This window comes from Epinephelus fuscoguttatus, linkage group LG14 (assembly GCF_011397635.1).
Source record: "Epinephelus fuscoguttatus linkage group LG14, E.fuscoguttatus.final_Chr_v1".
In the NCBI taxonomy this organism is placed as follows: Eukaryota; Metazoa; Chordata; class Actinopteri; order Perciformes; family Serranidae; genus Epinephelus; species Epinephelus fuscoguttatus.
Genome location: NC_064765.1, coordinates 4,795,622 through 4,818,578, shown reverse-complemented (window position 1 = coordinate 4,818,578; position 22,957 = coordinate 4,795,622). Strand labels below are relative to the sequence as shown.

Genomic DNA, 22,957 nt, shown 5'->3' with positions numbered 1-22,957 from the left:
TCTGTGTCTTGTGGTTGTATCCTGCTTCTGTTTAGACTCTACTGTGGTTCTACTAAACACAGTAGAATAAACCCTGCTGTGGTTCTGCTGAAGTTCTATTAGACGTCTACTGTGGTTCTATTTGAACTCAGCTGCAGTGGTTCAGCTTTGGTTCTAGCTGACCTCTGATGTGTTTCTCTTTAAACTCTAGTGTGCTCTGTTTTGGTTCTGCTTTAACTCTGGAGGAGTTCTACTCAGACTCTACTGTCGCTGTGTTCTGTCTCTACTGAACTGTGTGTTCTGGTTAAACTGGTTCTGTTTGAGTTCTATTGAAACTCTGCTGTGATTCTATTTATTCTGTGTTGGAGGTGTCGGGCCTCGTCACACGGAGCCTGCATGCTGGGAAGGAATCAGTCAGTCGGGGGGGTTCAGTGTGTGTGTGTGTGTGTGTGTGTGTGTGTGTGTGTTTTGGGGTTTGATGACATCAGCAGGAAACATCAGCGAGTCATCGGAGGACGAAGAGAAAAAAAAAATCTAGATTCTAAAAATAGAAAAGAGAAAAAGTAGGACAACCAGATCATCCTCAACACCTCCACCTCCTCCTCCTCCTCCTCCTCCTCCTCCTCCTCCTCCTCCTCCTCCTCCTCCTCCTCCATCACCACCACCTCCTCCTCCTCCTCCACCATCACCACCACCACCTCCTCCTCCTCCTCCTCTTCCTCCTCCTCCATCATCACCACCTCCTCCTTCTCCTCCTCTTTGTCATGTTTTTTCATTTTTTCTATTTTCATCTTCCTCTCCTCAAACATCTCCTCTCTTGTTCCCTCGTCTCATCCTCTCTCTTGTTTCCTACTCTCCTCTACTTTATATTTCCTCCTTTCCCCTCCTCTCTCCTTCCTCCACCTTTTTCCTTGTCTCCTCTACTCTCTTGTTTCCTCCTCTCCTCTCTTCTTTCTCTTTTAATTTCGCCTCCTCCTGTTTTCTGATCTGTTCTCTCGTTTCCTTCTTTTCTCTTGTCTCTTGTTTCCTTATGTCCTCTGTTGTTTCCTTGTCTCCTCTCCTCTCCCATTCCCTTGTCCCCTCTAGTCTCCTCTTGTCCACTACTTTTTTCTCTTCTCCTTTCCTCTCCTCTCTTCTTCCTCCACTGATCTTGCCTCCACCTGTTTCTTCATCTCCTCTCTTGTTTCCTTGTCTCCTCTCCCCTCTCGTGCCCTTCTCTCCTCTAGTCTCCTCTTGTTTCCTCCTCTCCTCTACTTTCATATTCCCTCCTTTCTCCTCTTCTCTCCTTCCTCCACCTTTTTCCTTATCTCCTCTCTTTTTTCCTTGTCTCCTCTACTGCCTTGTGCACTTCTCTCCTCTTGTCTACTCTCTTGTTTCCTCCCTTGTTTCCTCATCTCCTCTCTTGTATCCTCCTCTCCTCTTGCTCCCTATTGTTTCCTCTAGTCTCCCCTTGTTTTCTCATCTCCTCCTCTCTTGTTTCCTACTCTCCTCTACTTTCATATTTCCTCCTTTCCCCCTCCTCTCTCCTTCCTCCACCTTTTTCCTTGTCTCCTCTACTGCCTTGTGCCCTTCTCTCCTCTTGTCTCCTCTTTTGTTTCCTCTAGTCTCCTCTTGTTTACTGATATTCTCTCCTCTCCTCTCTGACATATTATAACAATAATTGATCAGGATCAATCAGAGTGAACGAGTGTCCTCCATCGTCTCGTAGCGTCACCTCAGAGCTCACAGCTGCTGTAGTTTGAGTCTTTCGGAGCTGAATCTGTAGCTGAGTGTAAAATTAGAGGTATTTAGCAGTAAGTGTTGAGTTTCAGTGTTTGTGCACAGAAACGCCCACGAGTCAGAGCAGTGTACCCACAGATGCAGCAGGTCAGGCAAAAATAGAGGCGCAGTGTAAAAATAAAGAAGGAGTGGTACAACATGCAGGATGCCTCGCAGCTGCTGACACAGAAACTCTGAGTAACTGTGCTGCTGCTCGCTAACGTGGTACCTGCAGGCCCGCAGCCGATTCCAGATCAGGGTTAGTGGTCCAGTCTGCAGCCCGTCTGCTCCACCTAGCACCGACAATCCTCCCGTCAATTAAAAATTAATTTCCTGCTGACCTTTTTCCTCTGACGCTCATTTATAATTTCACAACTTTAATTAGCTGAACTGTTTCAGACAGACGGTTTGGCCTCAAATCTGACCTGGAATCTTCCAGGTGTTTCAGTCGCAGACGTCCTGAGAGCTCTGAGACCTCCTGCACATGGAACACACTCAAACATCCTTTATTATTACCTAAATTCATGATCTGTTCAGCTCAGTGAAACTGCAGCTGCAGTCTATACAAGTTTGTTGTCAATGAGATTAAACATCAACATGTCTCTACGTTATCAGACGCTGTTAAATATGGAATAAAAACAATTTAATCTGTGATGTGTTTTAAAAAGAGCTGAGACAAATCAGAATGTTTGACTGATGCTTATTTTACATTTTAATATTGAATATACCTGACATCTGTTGATGTTAGTCATATAATTTATTTTAATGTGAAACATGGAAAAGACTTATTGTGATGGAGCTAGAGGGCTTTTACTTTGAAGGAATTGGAGGGGTTGGCTTTAAAAAGGTTGGAGGGCTTTTATTGTGAAGGAACTGGAGGCGTTCAACGTGAGGGAGCTGGAGACTTTTTACTGTGAAGTGGTTGGAGGACTGTCACTGGGAAGGAGCTGCAAGGCTTTTACTTTGAAGGGTTTGCAGGACGGTTACTGTGAAGGAGCAGGAGGGGGTGACTTGGAAAGGTTTGGAGGGCTTTTATTGTGAAGGAACTGGAGGGGTTTAGTGTCAAGGAGCTGGAGAGCTTTTACTTTGAAAGGGTTGGAGGGCTTTTGCTGTGAATGAGCTGGAGAGCTTGTGATGTGAAGGAGTTGGAGGGCTTTTATTGTGAAGGACCTGGAGGGTTTTTACTTTAAAGCAGCAGCAGCAGCAGGGCCTTTACTGTGAAGGAGCTGGAGAGCTTTTAATGTGAAGGAGCTGGAGGGCTTTTATTCTTAAGGAACCGCAGGGGTTTTTACTTTGAAGCAGCTGCAGGGCTTTTATTTTGAAGGAGTTGAGGTTTTTACCTTGAAGGGGTTGCAGTGCTTTTACAGTGAAGGAGCAGGATGGCTTTTACTTTGAAGGAACTGGAGGGCTTTAACTGTGAAGCAGCTGGAGAGCTTTTAATGTGAAGGAGCAAGAGGGCTTTTACTTTGACGGAATTGGAGGGCTTTTACTTTGAATCAGCTGCAGGGCTTTTATTATGAAGGGGCTTGAGATTTTTTTACCTTGAAGGGGTTGCAGTGCTGTTACTGTGAAGGAGCAGGAGGGCTTTTACTTTGAAGGAACTGGAGGGGGTTACTTTGAAGCAGCTGCAGGGCTTTTAATGTGAAGGAATTGGAGGGTATTTACTGAGAAGCAGTTAGAGGACTTTTAATGTGAAGGAACTGGAGGACTTTTACTTTTAAGAAGCGGCAGAGTTTTTATTTTGAAGGGGCTGCAGGACTTTCAATGTAGAGGAGCTGCCCGAGAGGAGTGGAGAAAGTACAGAAGTTCTTGACAGCAGTCTCATAATCAGGTCATATAATAAATTTACTGTTATGGAAATCAGAGGCATCACTTTCTGTCACTGTGTGGTATAGAACCAGTTTGTCTCACTTGAACAAACTGGTTTAATGACCTCACTGAGCTGTGGGACAAACTGGTGTCCTTGTGATTAAACCATCAGGAGTCTTTTTAACTGCAGATATTAAACTTCCTGTTTTTCATCCTCCATCATGTTCACTCCTCAGCTCCAAACTCTGAGTCTGTAAAGAAGCTGTTCACACCCAGAGGACGCTCTTCTTCTTCTTTAATGCGGTTTTCAGGGGCTCAAACGCCACGCCGCCTCCTCACCTCGCAGTTCCCATGGCGACAGGTAGAGGAGATGATGCGGGCTGTCGTGGCTGTTTGAGGCTAACAGCTCCCTAACAGCTCGCACAGTAAAACACAAAGACAGCTGCTCCTCAATAAAACACGCTTCTTATTTCATATCAGACATTTCGTCTCTGCTGCAGATCGAGACGCTGAGCTCCTGTTAGAAATCACTCGTGTGTTACAGCAGCGGCGGCGCCAGGTTTTAGGTGCGCGGGGGTGGATCAGAGCTGCTGCTGCTGCAGGTTTAAAGTTTATTTTGTAGAAAGAAAGTTTTAGACTTTACACACTGAAGCTGAGATTTGATGAAACATGAGCAGAAGATGTCTTTAAATCTGTTAAACTGTGTCATAGGATGATGATGATCTTCATAAACTGACAGCTTGTGTTTAAGTTCCAATAATGTCTGAGGTCTGAAGTCAGCCGACCTTCTGCTACATTTTCTTCCTCATAAACTTTTTAAATATTTCAAAATCTGCATTGTTCACAGTCGTCTTCTCTTTACAGCATTTTGCACTTTTCACAGAATTCGATTATTCAGTGCGTCGAGGTGCAGGTGTGATGGAGGTGTGATGCAGGTGTGATGCAGGTGTGAGCATTAACCCTTTGTGTCTCTCTTTGTTCCACAGCGCCCCCTACAGTGCGCATCGTGCACTCAGGTCAGGCCTGTAACGTGGAGGAGGAGCGCTACAGTGAGCGAGTTTACACCATCAGAGAGGGAGAGACTCTGGAGCTGCAGTGTCTGGTGACGGGACACCCACGACCACAGGTAACCACACGCTGGGAACACTGGGAACACACTGAACTGGGATGAGGAGCTGCAGCGGGAAACCACAGAGTAACAGATGTGTTTTCAGTCAGCTGGAGGACAAACAACTGATTATAGAAACCACTAATATTTAAACTTTTATTCTGGTAATACTGGTTTCACTGGTTTATAGGCTTACTTCTTTTACCGGTAGCAATGGTTAGAACAGTTTGCACTCCTTATAATTGTCTGTATTAATACTGGTAACACTGGTTCGACTAGTTTAATATTTATACTGCTGATACTGGTAACACTATATATACTTGTTGGTATTAATACTGGTAACATTGGTCTGGGTGGTTTATATTTATTCTATTAACACTGGTTTGTGTTGTGTCTGACCAGTACAACGGCTTTATCGAAATCGCTCCGTTTATTATTATTTCACGGAAAGAATAATATTTTTGTTGGACTTAAGATGCTCAAAAACTTAAAAAAAAAGAAAAGAAAATTTAACATTAAAATAAATAAATAAATAAAAAATATTAAAACTGATGAGAAAAATTTATATTTTATGGGTTTCATTCACAGGTGTGAAAGAAATGTCTCAATAGTTCCCCCTAGAAACTTTCAATAAAGCAGCGCCCACAGTATGTTTCACGCAGAGGTACAAAAATTGGGAGGCACATGTAACATGCTGAAAAGGTTTCTTGGAGCCATATCTTAAACCCAACAGGAAGTCAGACATTTTAGATTAAGTTTTAATTTTCAGGGCTTTTTTTTGTCTGTTTCCAGGTGTCTTACTTGAACAAACTCCTCCGAGAGATTTTGCTAAAATGACTTCAAATTTGGGCAGTACAACTGAAACACCTCGGCGACCTCGGTTTTTGTTGAACGGTGTGGCCGCGACGAGATGTCAAATCTCCATGTTTCCCCACTGAACAGGAAGTAGTTTGTAACTCTGCTGCACTCAGTCAAATCTCCCCCAAACTTCACATGTTTAATAAGTGTCCTGGCGTGAAGACATCGACATGCCAAATCTGAGTTATGGTCAGAGCGCCACCCTCTGTCAGCAGGTAGTTACATGTTTTATACTTAGATGTTCTGCTCCCACCAAGTTGACCAGATTCACCTCAAATTGAAAAGACCTTGATGATGCTTTATTGTGAAGAGTTCGTGAACCATGTTGCTGTGGTGTCATAGTGAATTTCAGTGTTTCGATATGACAGAGGAAACTGATTCAGCAACATTATGATAATTACTGTGTGGTTTTTAGTGCCTCATAGTGGAAACAGGAAGTTGTACATAATTTGTAATATGTCATTTCCAGCACAATGCACTCCGAACAGGAATTGTCTGGATAGATTGCATTAGATTACAGAGATGAAATACAGAAATGATGGACTTGAATGAGATGGTAATATACAATAATATGTAGTGAAATTAATAAAAAGAATTCTCTGTCCACATGTCGAGATGTATATAATGGCCACAGACCATTAGCATCTACAGCGCTGTCTGTGTTTAAAAGTACAATATTACGAACTCCTCCACTGTCGTCTTGTTTGTTGTGAGAAACTTTTGACTCCGCCCTCCAGCGCCATCTATTGGCTGTATCTATGCAACAATAATGGCTGCATAGAAGTATGAGGACAGTGAGGTTTACAACATTTGAAATAGACGTATATATTTTTGTACTTAAAGGGAGTACGAATGAGCCTTTGGTCGTGTGTGCAGTGTCCGACTGGCAACCCTGTTGGTCGGAAGGTGTGAGGGCCTGTTAGTGTATATTGCTTTTCCTGGTAATGCAGATAAGACACTGGTTATACTGGAAAGACTGGTTATACTGGTTAAAAAGTGTGTTTATATATGTATATCTGACACAGCAGCTTAACAGCAATGAAAAAACAGCAAAATCGAAGCAAATTGAAATAATCAATCGTTAAAAACAGTGTTGATGCTGTCATTTTGAACATCAGTTTTTTTTAAAAATATATTCAATTTTATTTATTTTACTGCATCAAAACAGAAACATGTGATGTCATCAGTTTATTCAGCGTCTTTGATTAGAAAGATTATAAAATGAACAAAACTGAAAAACCCTTAACCAGCAAAAGAGCATAAAGTGTTCATTCAAACACACACACACACACACACACACACACACACACACACACACACACACACACTGGTCCCTGTTGACTCTGCAGAGCACATACAGTCATAAAAAAGGCTCCCATCATCCCCGGCGGCGTGCTGTAAGTGCCAGAGCTCCTGCAGAGCTGAGCTGCTTTGTGACGCCTTTGTGTTTCATAAATGAGAGCAATCACACAGAGAAGAAGAAGAGGAAGAAGGAGGAGGAGGAGGAGAAGAAGGAGAAGAAGAAGAAGAAGAAGGAGGAGGCGAAGAAACCCTGGAGAAGAGCCACTGCTGTCTGGGAACAAAGGCAGCGAGACATTTATTGTGAGTGATGAAGAAGAGAGAGCGGCAGACAGATGAAGAGGCTTAAACAAAAATCAATAAAAGAAGAAGTGATGGAAAGACAGAGAGAACTGCTGTGTGCACAACAGTGGAAGATGTTGGCTTTTAGTCGTCGGCTGTCCTCATTAATGCTTATTAAAATTTAATAAAAACAACTCGACAGAAACAAATAACGAGGAGCTCTGAGCGGGAAACCAGAGAGACGTTATTCCAGTCAGGAAACCTTCAGTGTGTTTCTATGAGAGCTGATTATGTGTGTGTGATTGCTGCTCCTGAAGTCTTCTCCTCATAACACCACACAACATTCCCTGCCTTCACTGTAAGTAAACAGGTTGGGCAGATATGTAAACAGGTTGCTTATCAGCTGTTTACAAGTCTGTGCATCAGACTGCAGACGGGAGAGTAAAGGCCTGAACTCACCAAACCAACATCATGAGCAGCGACTGTTGCGTTACTGGATTTCCTAAAATAACAGGGTTCACTCAGTGTTCATTTCATTGATGAAAATTTTTCGTCAACAACCATTTTTCTCTGATGAGCTAAAAATAGATCTTGATAATAAAAACGAAAGACGAAATCTATGCTACGTTTTCGCTGATGAGACGTGATGAAAATGTTCGTGGTGCACTATTCGACTTCGAAAACCAAGAAAAGCCGTGCTTAGAATTATCTTCAAATGCCGCAAGAGCGACAGGCCGGTAAACTCCAGTAACAACACATTCTCACTCCTTTCATTTCATTTCATTTATTTGCACATATGAAATAAGAAAACAGAACATAGAAGTAATATAGTCATACATAGCATGTGCAGGTGAGGTAGAAACCCATTACAGGCTTATGTTAAGAAACCTCACAGACAAACGTAACAAAACTATGCAAAAATAATGAAAAAACAAAACATACACGATAACAAACAATAAACAAAAGTGGACAATTGATTATCATAAGAATAAAAATATGAAATAACATTTTACATCTTGAGGCAGGCAAAAACACATCACCCTATTCAGTTATAGAATCTTTTGGTCATCAAAGCAGTTTTTAGTTTCGTCTTATATACTGACAAAGACATAAAGGCAGATAATAAGTAATCGTACATGTTCCACAATTGTACTCCCCTGTATCTTAATGAGTACTGTGCTCGAGATGTATTAAACTTAGGTAAATATAATAATCCGACCTCGTCACATATCGATGTTTGGTCATGGACTTTCCGTGTCCACATACGATGCCAAGGTACCCTGGGTGTGTTGGTTGATGATGTCCTGGGACGCCGTGTCAACTTCAGCCTGTTACATGCATTGTCTGTTTTCAGAATACACTTCCGTTTTCACAGGAAATTTAACGTTTATTTTCAGTCTCTTTCAAAATAAACACAACATAAATTGACAAATTTTTCCTTCAGCATGGTTGGGTTTAGGAAAAAAGAACAGGGTTTGGCTTTCGAATCTTACGGGTTGCAAACTTTCTGGGTGAATGTCGGTGGTTATTGGACCCATCCAACACCCCCACCACTTGGACTTTCACTAACTTAACTTTTGTCCTTGTCCCGCTGTGTGTTCCCTCTGATGCGCCATTAAACTATGTCGGCAACCGGCTGCGTATCATGCCAGTGTTAAAGGACGCCTTTTTTGTTGGTGTCTGATGCTGCGAGTCACTGCTTAAGGGCCGGATTTCGACGACGTCAGAGTGAGACCAGGCTCTCAGTAATTAGTCTGTGCCAGGATGTTTCACTAACCAGCGAAAACACTCACCAGAGCAGCATCAGCCGTTGGTGCTTGTTGTGAGCTGTAAATAATCAGCACTGCTGCGAAATAGATTTGTGGAGTTTGTTAGTCGCAGTGGTGGCTGTTTGCAGTTAGCTCTGCTTGTGAGCCGCTGAACGGCAGCAGAGCAAGCAGACACCAGACTTCACAGCTTCACCCCGCAGGACTCCAGTCAGTCCGGACTGGAGAAGGTTTGTGGGTTGATGGTGTTTGACAGGCAGGTAGGAGGCTCAGTTATCTGTGAGTGTAGCTGTGCTGTAAGTAAACAGTCTGAACTCAGATCAGTTTTCTCTGACAGAGATGAAAGTTGAGTTTGAATCACCAACTCTGTGAGAGGACACCAGTTTAAACCTCCAGACTAACATGTTGCACATGAAGAGAGAAGTTATGTTTCTGCTTCTTAACAGTCACATGGATAAGTCAGAGTTTACAATGAACCTGAGGACAAATCCTAGTTGGCTCACATTAGTTATTTGTTGAGAGCAGAAATAGAGAGATGTCCAAATGATGATCAGTAAGTGTGTGCTCGTAAATCAGCCCTTTAACCTGTCACACACTGCTGGAGACATGACAGTTTGGAAGTGTGCACAAATTATTTTATACAACCTGTCACCTTGATTCTAATTTCTGATTAATAAATTAGCCTCACTGGATTAGTTTAAAGATAAAAGAAAACATAATTACTAAAATTTGCATTTTCTTCGACTAAAAACTATGAAGGATAAAAATAACTAAAATGTGACTAAAACTAATAATAACACTGCACTGATTTGCTCAGTCCACCAAAAAGCTGCTGACTCATGCAAGCAGTGTGGGACACACCGCATTAACTTTGGCGTCAGGTGCTCACCAACAGCCTGACAGTCATCCTGGTGCATCAGGGCTTTAAAACAGCTGAGAGGCTGGATAAAAGGAGCGATGATCACAGGACGTTTTCACACCTAAAATCACAGGAAACTGTTACATTTTTGTGAGTTTTCTCCAACTACTCTACCTTGGACGTTGCATCTGGAAAGGAAAGTCCATGACCAAACATGGATATGTGACGAGGTCGGAGTGAGAATATGTTGGTCACTTCAGTTCATTTTGTAATTTTTACAGCCTGTTGAGAACTCTTATTTTGAGTACAGAATCTTGCCCAAGGATACTTGGGACTGGAGTGGCCATTGATTGAACCATTGATCTCCCAGTTAGAGGACGGCTCACTCTACCTTCTGAGCCACAGCCACCCAAATCTGCCCAAATTTGGAGCAACATTCAGGCATTGCTCGGATGGAGATGGACGGTATTCTGTGGCAGCACGTTACTGTATCATGCCTGCAAAGGGGCTACAATTAGCGATCCTACCTGGGTGTTGTGTTTCCATCACTTCTGCCTGGAGCTAGAGACGATAGCTAGAGGCCTGCAGAGTCATTTGTCCTGGGCCTGAATGGTGATCGTAAACGTTCATATTAAATTCAAAAGCCAAAAGTTAGCAAGTGTTAATATTGTTTTTTTCAGTGGGATAGCGTCTTTAGAGGTTAGTTCTTCACAGCCTGTACAGACGAGAGGAACGTTGACAAACCACATACATGGTGTGAACATCAGTATCCTTGGTCCCTTTGATCCAGATGTTTCCTGTTTTATAATCTTTAACCCTCTGAGATTTATCTCATGACTCATCGTGGCGTCCTGAGCCTCATGGTGGGAACCCCTGATTTAAACATGCAGCCTGTTATCGTCTATTTGTTTCCAGCAGTGAAAGTGGAGCAGCTTCAGTAAACAGTGTGTACTTCACTGTGTTGATATAAAGTGGGACAAAATGAAACAGCCTGGATCTTTAAATCTAAATAGTTTACTCAGTGAAAGATTCAGGAGAACAGAAACGCTGTTAAAGCATCGTCGGGGGGTTCGCTGCACTTTACTGTGGAGGGTGTTTATTTCCCAGCTGTGATTTCACAATAAAAGCACATAAAGTGTTTGTGGTGCAGCTCATTAAAGAGAAGCTCTGCTGCAGACTGGAAACTGCTTCCTAATTAACTGTCAATTAAACACACACACACACACACACACACACACACACACACACACACACACACAGAGGAGGTCGTCTTTGGGTTTTTTTCAGACACTCCAGCCCTAATAATTACCTGTATGTTGTGTGACAGTGCAGCACAACACCTTCATCTCACCTCAGTTGTTTCGTCACGCTTGTGATGACATCATCTCTTCATGATATCATCAGTGATAATCAATAATCAGGTTAGATCAGCTGTGTCTGAGTGAACCTCGTTTTCTCATCTCTCTCTCGTATTTCTTCTTCTTTAGTCTCTCTGCTGTCAGTCTGTTGGGGCTATAAATAGATCAGCTGCTGGCACACAGTCTGAACACACACACACACACACACACACACACACACTGTAAAACACACTTTGGTTTTTTCTGTCTCTCTGCGTCACTGCAGAGCTCAGCTTCCTCTGCATTTTCCTTCATCCTCTCCTCCTCTTCTTCTTCTTCATCTTCTTCCTCTTCAACACCTTTCAGCTCTCTGCTCAGGTTTCAGATTGTAATCGGACTTTTACTGAATTCCTGATTTGATCTGAGTCTAATTTTAGAATTCCAAAAGCATTGATTGATTGATTTTTGTCAGCAGGAAGTTCAGTCGGTTAGAATCAAATCTGTGGGTTTGTGTCCTCGTCCCAACTCGTCAAACACTGTCACTTTGACAGTGGACCTACGGCTGTAGATGCCGTCCTCTGTCAGTTTTGGATGTTCTGGGATGGCAAATCAATTTACACCCGTTGCATGCATTATGTCCTTTCAAAACAAACTTTCAGACAGCCTTTTTCAAAATAAACTCAGCATTCGTGAAACACTTTGTTTGTAGGTTGACTTCCTTAAATTTAGACAACCAAAGCATGTGGTTAAGTTCACAATAAAACATCATGGGTCGGCTTAAAATAACTGTGTTTGTTACCATTGTACAGTGTTGGGAAAGCTACTTGAGCTGAAGCTTCAGACCAAAGATTAGTGACGAGAAGAGTTGAAACAGGCAGCTACTTGCAATGCTCCGTTCTGCAACGTTCTAAAAACCTGCCGGTTCACACCAAGTCACCACGATGAGACGGTGTATCGTCTCTCGTCAACAACTCTCTATACTTCCGTTCTGATTTGCAGCTTTTCAGACTTATTTTGTGGCTGAATATAATTTGTAGCTTCTTAAAATATGAATGAGGATAGTGATAGTAGGGCTGCCCCTGATCAGAAAGGTCATTAGTCAGCAAGATTTCATTGGTCGCTTAGTGACAGGAAAAAAATAAAAATAAAAATGTGAGACTCTATCAGGAGCTGCACCTTGTCAAAATAAATCAAAACCTATATGACTACCTATATAACTTTAATTTGAAAGGACAGACACAGGAAGTGTCCACGCTCAGCAGTCAGACAGGAGTCAGGTTAATCTCCAGGGCTGGTACCTGCGGTTATTCCACAGGCTAGTTAATAACATGTCGGGCAGGAAATCCAAAGTGTGGGATCATTTTGAGAAGGTGAAGGACGAACCCAAGGTGATATGTAAACTCATCTTCATTGGTCGACTACAAACATGACGTATCATCTGAAACATGGAAGTAGCTACATGCCCATTAGCCCACAGCGTCATTAACAGGCGGCTCGCTCAGTGTGTGACGTGCACTTGGAGATAAAATATAGGCCTATATTAATGAAGGTTCATTAGTACGGTTTGTATTTCTCTGTAATGTAGCACAGTGTTAACAATGTTACTGATATTATTCTTTCTCACACCTTCAACTCAAACCACCAAAATATATCATTTAATCATTACATTCATATCAGAAACATGCAGGAGACTAGTCCACTGATGGACCTAAATGACGACTATTGGTCGACTAGGAAAATTCACAGTCGTGGGGCAGCCCTAAGAGATAGTGAGATACTGGCTACAGTGATGAAACAAAACCAGCATCAGATGGACTGTGTTCATAACCAATACGCCACAATAATATAAATAACCAGCACCAATTCATCAGTCAGTGAGAATGTGTTTGTGTGGGCGGGGCATAAGCACATACAGCGAGCAGCAGCACTGTCCGACACCGGCACACTGTGAGGATTGAAACAGAGGGCTTGGTGGGGACGGAGCACCTGCTGCAGCAAGCCAACATGTCTGCGGTCATTTTGACTTGACCAGTGGACTTCACTACAAGCTGATTGGCTGTTGAAACAGGTGACGTGCTTTAAAACCAGCCGCTACAAAAAAATGGCTAAAGCAGTTTACTACTTGCAGAGATAGTCAAATCAGTGTTTTCTCAGTGATCAGAAAATCTGTCAGCCAAATAAAAAGGCAGCAAAAAATGTTCAGGTGGACTGTATATCATAAAATAATAGACTTAAATTAAAACTTTGTCCTTTTATCTTTTTTAAAGACATTGTGACATTTGAACATGACCTCCTTGGCCTCTGTCAGTCGGCTCTCTGGCTCTGTCAGTAATGATAGTTTAAGACACTGTAAGTAAAGTTAAACTTAAATGTTCAGTTAAAAGACAGATGGAGTCAGTGTTTGAACATGTTGGTGAATCTTCCTCTGAATAAACTGACTGTATTGGTCTAAGACAGGAAACATCGCTCAGCTTCTGTACATAATAAATGTTTCTGTCATCCTACCTGAAGCAGTTAAACTCATTAACAGCAGGACGAGCTAATGTGTTGCAGCGTTGCGTTCACTGTCACAAGTTCTGCAGGTGTAAATGTGCTGTGAATGATTGATGAGGCTTTCAGAGCTGTTTGTTATTCACTCTTAAATTCTGTCATTTTAAGATGTTCAGGCTCAGTGTTACACAGTTTAATATAAGAACACCAACATGTTTTGGACAGACAGACTTTTACAGAAAGAGCTCGCATGTTGAGGAACCTCCTTCAGTTAAACAGACGACAGTAACAATGAAGTTTATATTGTTCAGTTTGTGCTGCTGTTGAACTGATCTGAGCTGTTTCTACTGTCTGCTATAAACACTGCTGGAATGTAACTCAGTACATTTACTCAAATACTGTAAGTAGAAATTTGAGGTACTTGTACTTTACTTGAGTATATCTGTTTTCTACTACTTCATCTTCTACTTCACTCCATCTCCAAGGGAAATATCCTTTTTACTGCACTATGTTTATTTTTCGCCTCTGCCTTGGTGACAGTTGTGGCAGGAGGCATTATGTTTTTGGGTTGTATGTCCGTCTGTACATACATGTGTACATATGTCCATCCATCCCATCCTTGTGAACGCAATATGTCAGGAACTCCTCAAGGGAATTTCTTCAACTTGGACTCAACAATGAACTGACTAGTTTTTGGTGGTCAAAGGTCAAGGTCACTGTGACCTTGTCTGTTATATTCTTGTAAACGTGCAACACATTCTCACTCCGACCTCGTCACATATCGACGTTTGGTTTCCACGTCCACATATGACGTCCCTGGTACCCTGGGTGTGTTGGTTGTTGACGTTCTGGGATGCCGTGTCACTTCAGCCTGTTACATGCATTGTCTTCTTTCAAGATACACTTATGTTTTCACAGGAAATATAACGTTTACATTCAGTCCGTTTCAAAATAAAAGCACTATGTTAGTACAACACTGCAAGTTGATGTTATTTTTCCTTCAACAACAAACGCACATGGTTAGGTTTAGGAAAAAGAACAGGGTTTGGCTTTACAATCTTACGGGACGTGATCACCACTCTCTTGGATGAAAGTCGGTGTTTGTTGTACCCATCCACCACCCCTCTCCTGCCCCAATCGGACTTTTGCCGCCTTAACTTTCATCTTTGTTCCAAAGTGTTTCCCCCTAATGCTGCCAGGCGCCTTTAAAATATAACATCAACCGGCTGCGTGCGATGCCGACGTGCAAGGATGCCTTTTTGTGTTGGTTTCTGACGCTGCAAGTCACTGCCCAAGTACCTGATTTCAACACCTTTGGGATGAGACCGGGCTCGAATGCGATACCTCAAGAACGCCTTGAGTGAATTTGGCACAAAGGTTGACTTGGACTCGAAGATAAACTGATTAGATTCTGCAGGTCAGTGGTCAAAGGTCAAGGTTGCCACAACCTTACATCCATCTTGTTCTCATACAGTAAACACGATATTTCAAGAACACAGTGAGGGAATTTCTTCAAATTTGGCACAAATGTTTGCTTGGACTCATCAATGAACTGATTAGTATTTGGTGGTCAAGGGGCGCCTATTAGCTCACCTGGTAAACAGGTGACACCTCCATGTAAAAAACCCATGTCCTGGCCACTGTGGGCTTGATTCCAACCTAGGCTCTTTGCTACATGTCGTCCCCCCTCTCCTTCCCCCTTTCACTCTGGATCTGTCTTGTCTAATAAAGGCAAAAACGAAAAAAAAAAAAATTCCCGTGAACACAATATCTTAAGAACAGCTTGAGGGAATTTCTTCTAATTTGGCACAAACGTTCACCGTTCACCAAACGTAGACTCAGCGATGAAGTGATTCGCTTTTGGTGGTTGAAGGTCACTGTTAACTCTAGATATGTTTTTTGGCCATAACTCAAGAATTCATATGTGGATCATGACAAAACTGACAAACAAATGTCTAATAGGATAAATTAATGAATGGATAATATTTTATATCCAAAAGGTCAAAGGTCAGCTTCACTGTGACATCATAATGTTCTACATAAAACACTTTTCTGGCCATTACTCAATGTCATATCTCAGGAACAGAAGGGGAGACATTTGGTCAGATACTGAATTGGTGACTCAAATCTTGAAACGGTGCTGATAGTATAGATCTTCTGTGTGTGAAGCATCCATGTTTTCACAGACATTAATGTACGGTTACTGAAACTTGACTGGTGTGTGAAAGCACACGACCAGGGGGCAGTAATTCTAGTTCATCTTTAGGTACTTTACAGATTCAGATTATTAATGTATAATGCAGCAGTAAATAAAGTCATTAAAATGAGCTGCAACATTAAAGTGATGAACACATTAATGCATCAATGTTTGGCCTCCCAGTGAGCTTGTATCCTCACTTCCTGTCCATAACACACAAATTGCACAAGTTTTCTCTCATAAATATTATCTGTATCTGGTATCTATGTGGACGCTGCTTTGTGCTCATATAGATCACATTTGTAGTATGGTACAACAATGCATTATTTCTGAGATGACTGAGGTCATTTGGAGCAAACGAGCATATTCTATTTTTGTTTTTCCAATCAATAATACAGAGTGTTACACAGTATGGAGTCAGTGTATGGTTCAGTTGTCTCTCTGTTCAGCTTAAACTAAACCGGCCAGACTGCTGTGTATTTGTTAAAAGTTTGTGGCTCAAGTGCTTGAAGTTTCCAAACTGTGTATACTAAAGGAATGTTGTCTCTGGAGAGTGATATTATGTCTGACCCCTCTCACACGTTATTTGAAGAATGTCAGCTTTTACCATCACATAGAGGATTCAGAGTCCCATAGGCTCGATTGAAGAGATCGAGGAACTCATTTGTTCCTCAGCCTGTCAGCCTGTTAAATCAGAGTTTGGCTTCTAAGTAGTCTGGGTCGAACACTGACTGTGATCGGTAATGAGTATGATGTTGCACTGCATCCACTTTTCTGTTTGGTGTGTGATTTTGTTGTTTAGTCAAATGTACTTTTGTATTCATGTGTATTTATGTGAAACAGTCGACGTCCTGGGACACAGGACAAATGTCAGATTTTTTTTCTGACAATGAAGAGAAATTAAATCACATTAAATATTTATATAATATATATTATTCTGCATGATGTGTACTTTTGGTACTTTAAGTATATTCCATTCCATTTTCATCCGCTTATCCGGGGCCGGGTCGCGGGGGCAGCAGGCCAAGCAAAGCACCCCAGACGTCCCTCTATCCAGCAACACTTTCCAGCTCCTCCTGGAGGACCCAAAGGTGTTCCCAGGCCAGATGAGATATGTAATCCCTCCAGTGTGTTCTGGGTCTGCCGCGGGGCCTCCTACCAGTGGGACGTGCACGGAACACCTCTAATTGGAGGCACCCAGGAGGATCCTGATCAGATACTCCTCTGGGAATCGCCACCTTAATGTGGTGGAGGGGCTTGCATGTCCTGGTGAACCTGGGAGCTATGTTGTCCAGGGCTAATCGCCCCTGTTAGGGTCTCCCAAGGCAAAGTGGTCCCAGGGGAGGGGCCAGTATAAGAGCAGTTCAAGAACACCTTAATGAAACAAACTTTTCCCCTGGACCCCTGGAGCCAGAGCTGGGGGGAGCTTGCTAGCGAGTATCTGGTGGCCAGGTTGAGCCAAAAAAAAAAGCCCTTGTGCCGTCGCCCTGTGGGCCCATCACCCGCAGGGGCAGAAATCAGGGTTCGGTGCATTGCAAAAGATCTGAGTACTTCCTCCACCACTGAATATAAACAACATCACCCCCACGAATTTAGGCTGCAGCTAAGTTATTGTTTAGTCCATAAATTGACAGAAAATAGGTGTTAAGATGTCCAGTTTTATTCAGCCAACAGTCCAATACAGAAATATATGCAGCTCTGGCAAAGAAATTTATGAATTCATCTTATGAGAAGCTGTAAACATTTTCTAATTGATGAATTGGACCGATCGGAGCTGATCATGAAGGCAGGATATTGGACCGATGGTACCTGATAAGTCACTGACCCATCCCGTCAGCCGCATCTCTGCAGTTGCATTACATCCATCCATCACACTCTCAGTGTTGTCGTTAATGTTTCAGTGACGTTGTGTTAATTAGACTGCGTGTCGTCACACAGATCCAGGATCTGTGGAGTATTTTTAGCTCATTAATCGTCAGTTCGCTGGTTGGAGGCTGTTAACCGTCTGTCTGCTTCACTCCAGCTGGCAGCCGGGCGACCGACATGTGGGAGGACTGTACCATGGGATAGAGGGGGAGGAGGCGGGGGAGGGGAGGTGATGGAGCAGGTGGGACTGAAAGAATCAGGGTGGAAAATATGCTGATGGAGGCGAGAGTGTGTTTGTTTTCAGAAGTAGAGGAAAGTCATGAAGCCAAAAAGGAGACGCACATTTATATAAATCCAGAAAACAAAGGATGATGAAACAACGAGCTCGCTGGAAATCGGAGAAAGAAAGGAAAATTCTACCTCTACTGGAAATCACATTGTTTGTTTTTTATTGTTATGTGCACATCAATTACAGTGACACAGTCTTTAGGCAGTGATTTGTTTTCAGGCTCCATCCAACAGTCATCATGCAAGTATTTAAATGTAGTTTTGTCGAGCTAAGTGTGTCCAGTGTTGGCTGATTTAGGCTTGCGTGGGTTTAGTGTTAGCTTGGCTGGAGTGTGAGGTTAGCCCTCACGTTTATAGTATTCTCAGAGTATTTTATTCTCATATAACACTGCTTGTAAATCACTTATGTCATTTCCAAGTCCTTCTTTACTTCCGTGTTAAAAAATCCAGACATTTGATTTAAATGCCAATGGTTAAGATGCATTTTCTGAACTCGCTATATACATGTATAAAAACAGAATAATATGGATATTTCCTATGCCTTAATCGGAAATGCTATATTTAAATTTTTTAAATAGAATATGCTGTCTACATCACAAAGTAAATTAAATTATTCATCAAATTCTGAATATTGTCGTATTTGGAATATTAGTGTGCGTGTAAACATAGTCATTGGCGTAAGAACTAAAGAGGGGTGGACCAAGCGAAGAGCCCTGGGGCACTCCGACATCACAGCTGGAAGCTGGTGACACCGTATCCTTCATCCTCACACACTGATTTCTGTTTTTGTGGAAGGATTTGAACCAGAATAAAGCAGCAGAAGAAAAAATATATCCTGGCATTTTTATGAGAAGGATGATTAACTGTGTCAACGTTGAGAAACACACCACACACACAGCTGCCTCCTTATTGAGTTCATCTGTCATATTTCCAACAAGCTAACAGTTGGCTGATGTAGTGTAGAGATTTAGTCTGAAACTGAACTGCATGTGGTGCAGAGTGAAAGGACTGTTGTCTGTTGTGCTGCTACACATTTTCTGCTCCCTTTAACATTACAGGAGGAACACTGGCAGGTCTGTGATTATTCATACAGGTTGTATCACCTGCTTTAAAAATAGGTGTAATTATAGCTGATTTCCAGGCTGCAGGATTTACCCTCTGATTAAAGGATGCATTAATAACTCCACAGACAAACTGGAGGACAACTCTTCTGTAGGAGTGTGATGTCGATTCCAAACACATCTGAGGCTTTTTAAAGAGCATATTTGTTTCTGTACAGCTGCTTCAGTGACATTCATTACGTTAAAACCTGGTCGTGTGTCATCCACTGATGAGGGAGTTGTAGGAGCATATTTTTTTTTAAACTCATGTACATGTAAACAGGATGTAATCATTAGGAAACCAGGTCAATAAGCAGGTCACATTTCCCACAGTTTCATTCATAAAAACATGGAGACTTGACTCTATATTTTCATCTTTGGCCACAAAACTGAATAGAATTTAAAGGGCCAGTGTGTAATATTTGGCATGGTTTATTGTCAATCTGAATCTGAATATTCTACCCATTAATATGTTTATATAAGTGTATAATCGCTATAAAATAAAATTCGTTTGGTTTTCGCAGCCTTATAATTATGCTTTTATATATACATATATACAGTACAGGCCAAAAGTTTGGACACACCTTCTCATTCAATGCGTTTTCTTTATTTTCATGACTATTTACATTGAAGATTCTCACTGAAGGCATCAAAACTATGAATGAACACATGTGGAGTTATGTACTTAACAAAAAAAGGTGAAATAACTGAAAACATGTTTTATATTCTAGTTTCTTCAAAATAGCCACCCTTTGCTCTGATTACTGCTTTGAACACTCTTGGCATTGTCTCCATGAGCTTCAAGAGGTAGTCACCTGAAATGGTTTTCCAACAGTCTTGAAGGAGTTCCCAGAGGTGTTTAGCACTTGTTGGCCCCTTTGCCTTCACTCTGCGGTCCAGCTCACCCCAAACCATCTCGACTGGGTTCAGGTCCGGTGACTGTGGAGGCCAGGTCATCTGCCGCAGCACTCCATCACTCTCCTTCTTGGTCAAATAGCCCTTACACAGCCTGGAGGTGTGTTTGGGGTCATTGTCCTGTTGAAAAATAAATGATCGCTCCAACTAAGCGTAACCGGATGGGATGGCATGTCGCTGCAGGATGCTGTGGTAGCCATGCTGGTTCAGTGTGCCTTCAATTTTGAATAAATCCCCAACAGTGTCACCAGCAAAACACCCCCACACCATCACACCTCCTCCTCCATGCTTCACAGCGGGAACCAGGCATGTGGAATCCATCCGTTCACCTTTTCTGCGTCTCACAAAGACACGGCGGTTGGAAGCAAAGATCTCAAATTTGGACTCATCAGACCAAAGCACAGATTTCCACTGGTCTAATGTCCATTCCTTGTGTTTCTTGGCCCAAACAAATCTCTTCTGCTTGTTGCCTCTCCTTAGCAGTGGTTTCCTAGCAGCTATTTGACCATGAAGGCCTGATTCGCGCAGTCTCCTCTTAACAGTTGTTCTAGAGATGGGTCTGCTGCTAGAACTCTGTGTGGCATTCATCTGGTCTCTGATCTGAGCTGCTGTTAACTTGCGATTTCTGAGGCTGGTGACTCGGATGAACTTATCCTCAGAAGCAGAGGTGACTCTTGGTCTTCCTTTCCTGGGTCCTCATGTGTGCCAGTTTCGTTGTAGCGCTTGATGGTTTTTGCGACTCCACTTGGGGACACATTTAAAGTTTTTGCAATTTTCCGGACTGACTGACCTTCATTTCTTAAAGTAATGATGGCCACTCGTTTTTCTTTAGTCAGCTGATTGGTTCTTGCCATAATATGAATTTTAACAGTTGTCCAATAGGGCTGTCGGCTGTGTATTAACCTGACTTCTGCACAACACAACTGATGGTCCCAACCCCATTGATAAAGCAAGAAATTCCACTAATTAACCTGATAAGGCACACCTGTGAAGTGGAAACCATTTCAGGTGACTACCTCTTGAAGCTCATGGAGAGAATGCCAAGAGTGTGCAAAGCAGTAATCAGAGCAAAGGGTGGCTATTTTGAAGAAACTAGAATATAAAACATGTTTTCAGTTATTTCACCTTTTATTGTTAAGTACATAACTCCACGTGTTCATTCATAGTTTTGATGCCTTCAGTGAGAATCTACAATGTAAATAGTCATGAAAATAAAGAAAACGCATTGAATGAGAAGGTGTGTCCAAACTTTTGGCCTGTACTGTATATAGCAAGGGCCTTGCTTTAGAGAGATCGCCATCTTGCGCCGCCATGTATGTACAGCAGACCGAGTGGACAATCCAGCCAGCCAGAGAACGCGTTTCGCGTGTATAAATGAACCAACGAAGACAGCGGAAGGAAGGAAGAAGGAGGAGGAAACAGCAGAGAGTGTTAGTAGTTCGTCGATAGAGAGTAGTGAAAAAATTTTTTAGTTATAAAGTTTGCGAATGGACCACACTTACCACGCAACAGGAGAGAATGAACCCGAACCGTCATCTGCGAGGAAAAGAAGACACAACTTCACTCCTTGTGATGCACTCTCTGCAGCACTTTTCCTCATGATGATATATCTCCCCAACGATGGTAGCAGTAGCACCGAATCCCATTCTGTGCATTCAGCCTCTCTTCTCGCCCGCTCAGCATCAAACACATGGAGTTCCTCATCTGTATGCTCCGGCTCAAACAGGTATGGCTCTGGGTCTGTGTCCGCTACAAGAAACTCTTCAAAATCGCGTTCAAAGTCGTCCATTGCAGCTACTATAGTCCGGAGATATCGCTAGGCTAAATAAACAGCTGAGCTCTGTTTACAGGCTACGCTGTCAGTCGGTGTGCGGGCTGGAGATTGGTGGAGCAGAGAGGGGAGGGGGTACCTGCTAGGTACTGTAAACGAGTATGTGTGTACGGAGTGTGTCTGTTACGCTAGAAGAGTCAGAGTTTGGGACGGAGTCTTTTACCCCCTGGAGTGTTACCGGAGTTTCTGGAGTGCTCAAATAAACGGGCCTTTTTCCCCGAACGCTCCTCTGGTCTCCTGCTCATGAGGGATTCATTACAATATCGTAACATGGTTTAGATTTCTAAATAAATATTCACCTCGTCGCTAGATAGACCTGCTCCTGAAAAACTCGTGCGCACGGCTTTTTGTCCCTACGAGGCCACCGTCATTTACCCGACGGGAGGGGTGAGCAAGTGAGCCCTGCAATCAAAATTTGACCACTGATGTCACTGTTTTCGACCCATTTTACACACTGGCCCTTTAATAAAGCAAAAGATTTCAACATTTTTTTTCATCACTTAAAATGAATTTTTGTCTCCAGAACTCACTGTTCTTATGTGTGATGCGGTTAGAGCATCTCTGTAGGACAAGCGTTTACATTTCACATTAGGTCAACAAATCAATTAAATTATGTATTCAATTAATGATTTTCCTAAAATATACAAAGTAGGGCACAGTGAGTATTTATCCCTGAGTTCTGTCTGCTTAGTTTCTTCTCAGGCTCTGTGCGACCCATTGACCTCCACCAATCAGCCTGTGTGTAGCCTGAGAGGTGAAACCCAGGGCTAAAAACACCTGTACAAACATCTGGCCACATCGAGATAGTTTAGGGTCGCCTTAAAGAAGACACAGCAAACATTTTTATTTTTTATTTTTCTGCCCTAATAGCGCTAAAACTGAACTTTCCTTGACATCTGTACCAGACTTTAATATCTGTAACATCAGCAACAATCTGCGAAGATCTCTAACCTTTAAAGCATCTATAAATGTGAAACCCAAAATGTGGAAATTTAACGCCTTGCCACGGCCACACTGTTTGACGCAAGCTCAAAAGCTCCGCACTGTAGCCTCACCAGGGTCTTTAGATAATACTGCCCAGATTTGAAGTTGATCGAAGGTAGAGCTTTAGGAGTTCAGTTAACTACAGCTCCTGTAAATGCCCTGAAAATGAATTAATAAATAAATGAAAAGGGTTGGGTTTATGATATGGCACCAAGGGATTTTTTTTTTTAG

General features: G+C 42.4%; 1 protein-coding gene across 1 annotated transcript in view; it reads left to right on the top strand.

The window, feature by feature from the left end:
* Window positions 1–22,957, top strand: part of mdga2a (MAM domain containing glycosylphosphatidylinositol anchor 2a) — a 145,313-nt gene that overhangs the window by 43,602 nt on the left and 78,754 nt on the right. The window contains 1 exon segment of the mRNA XM_049596371.1: window positions 4,533–4,672. Coding sequence (XP_049452328.1) covers window positions 4,533–4,672 — 140 coding nt within the window.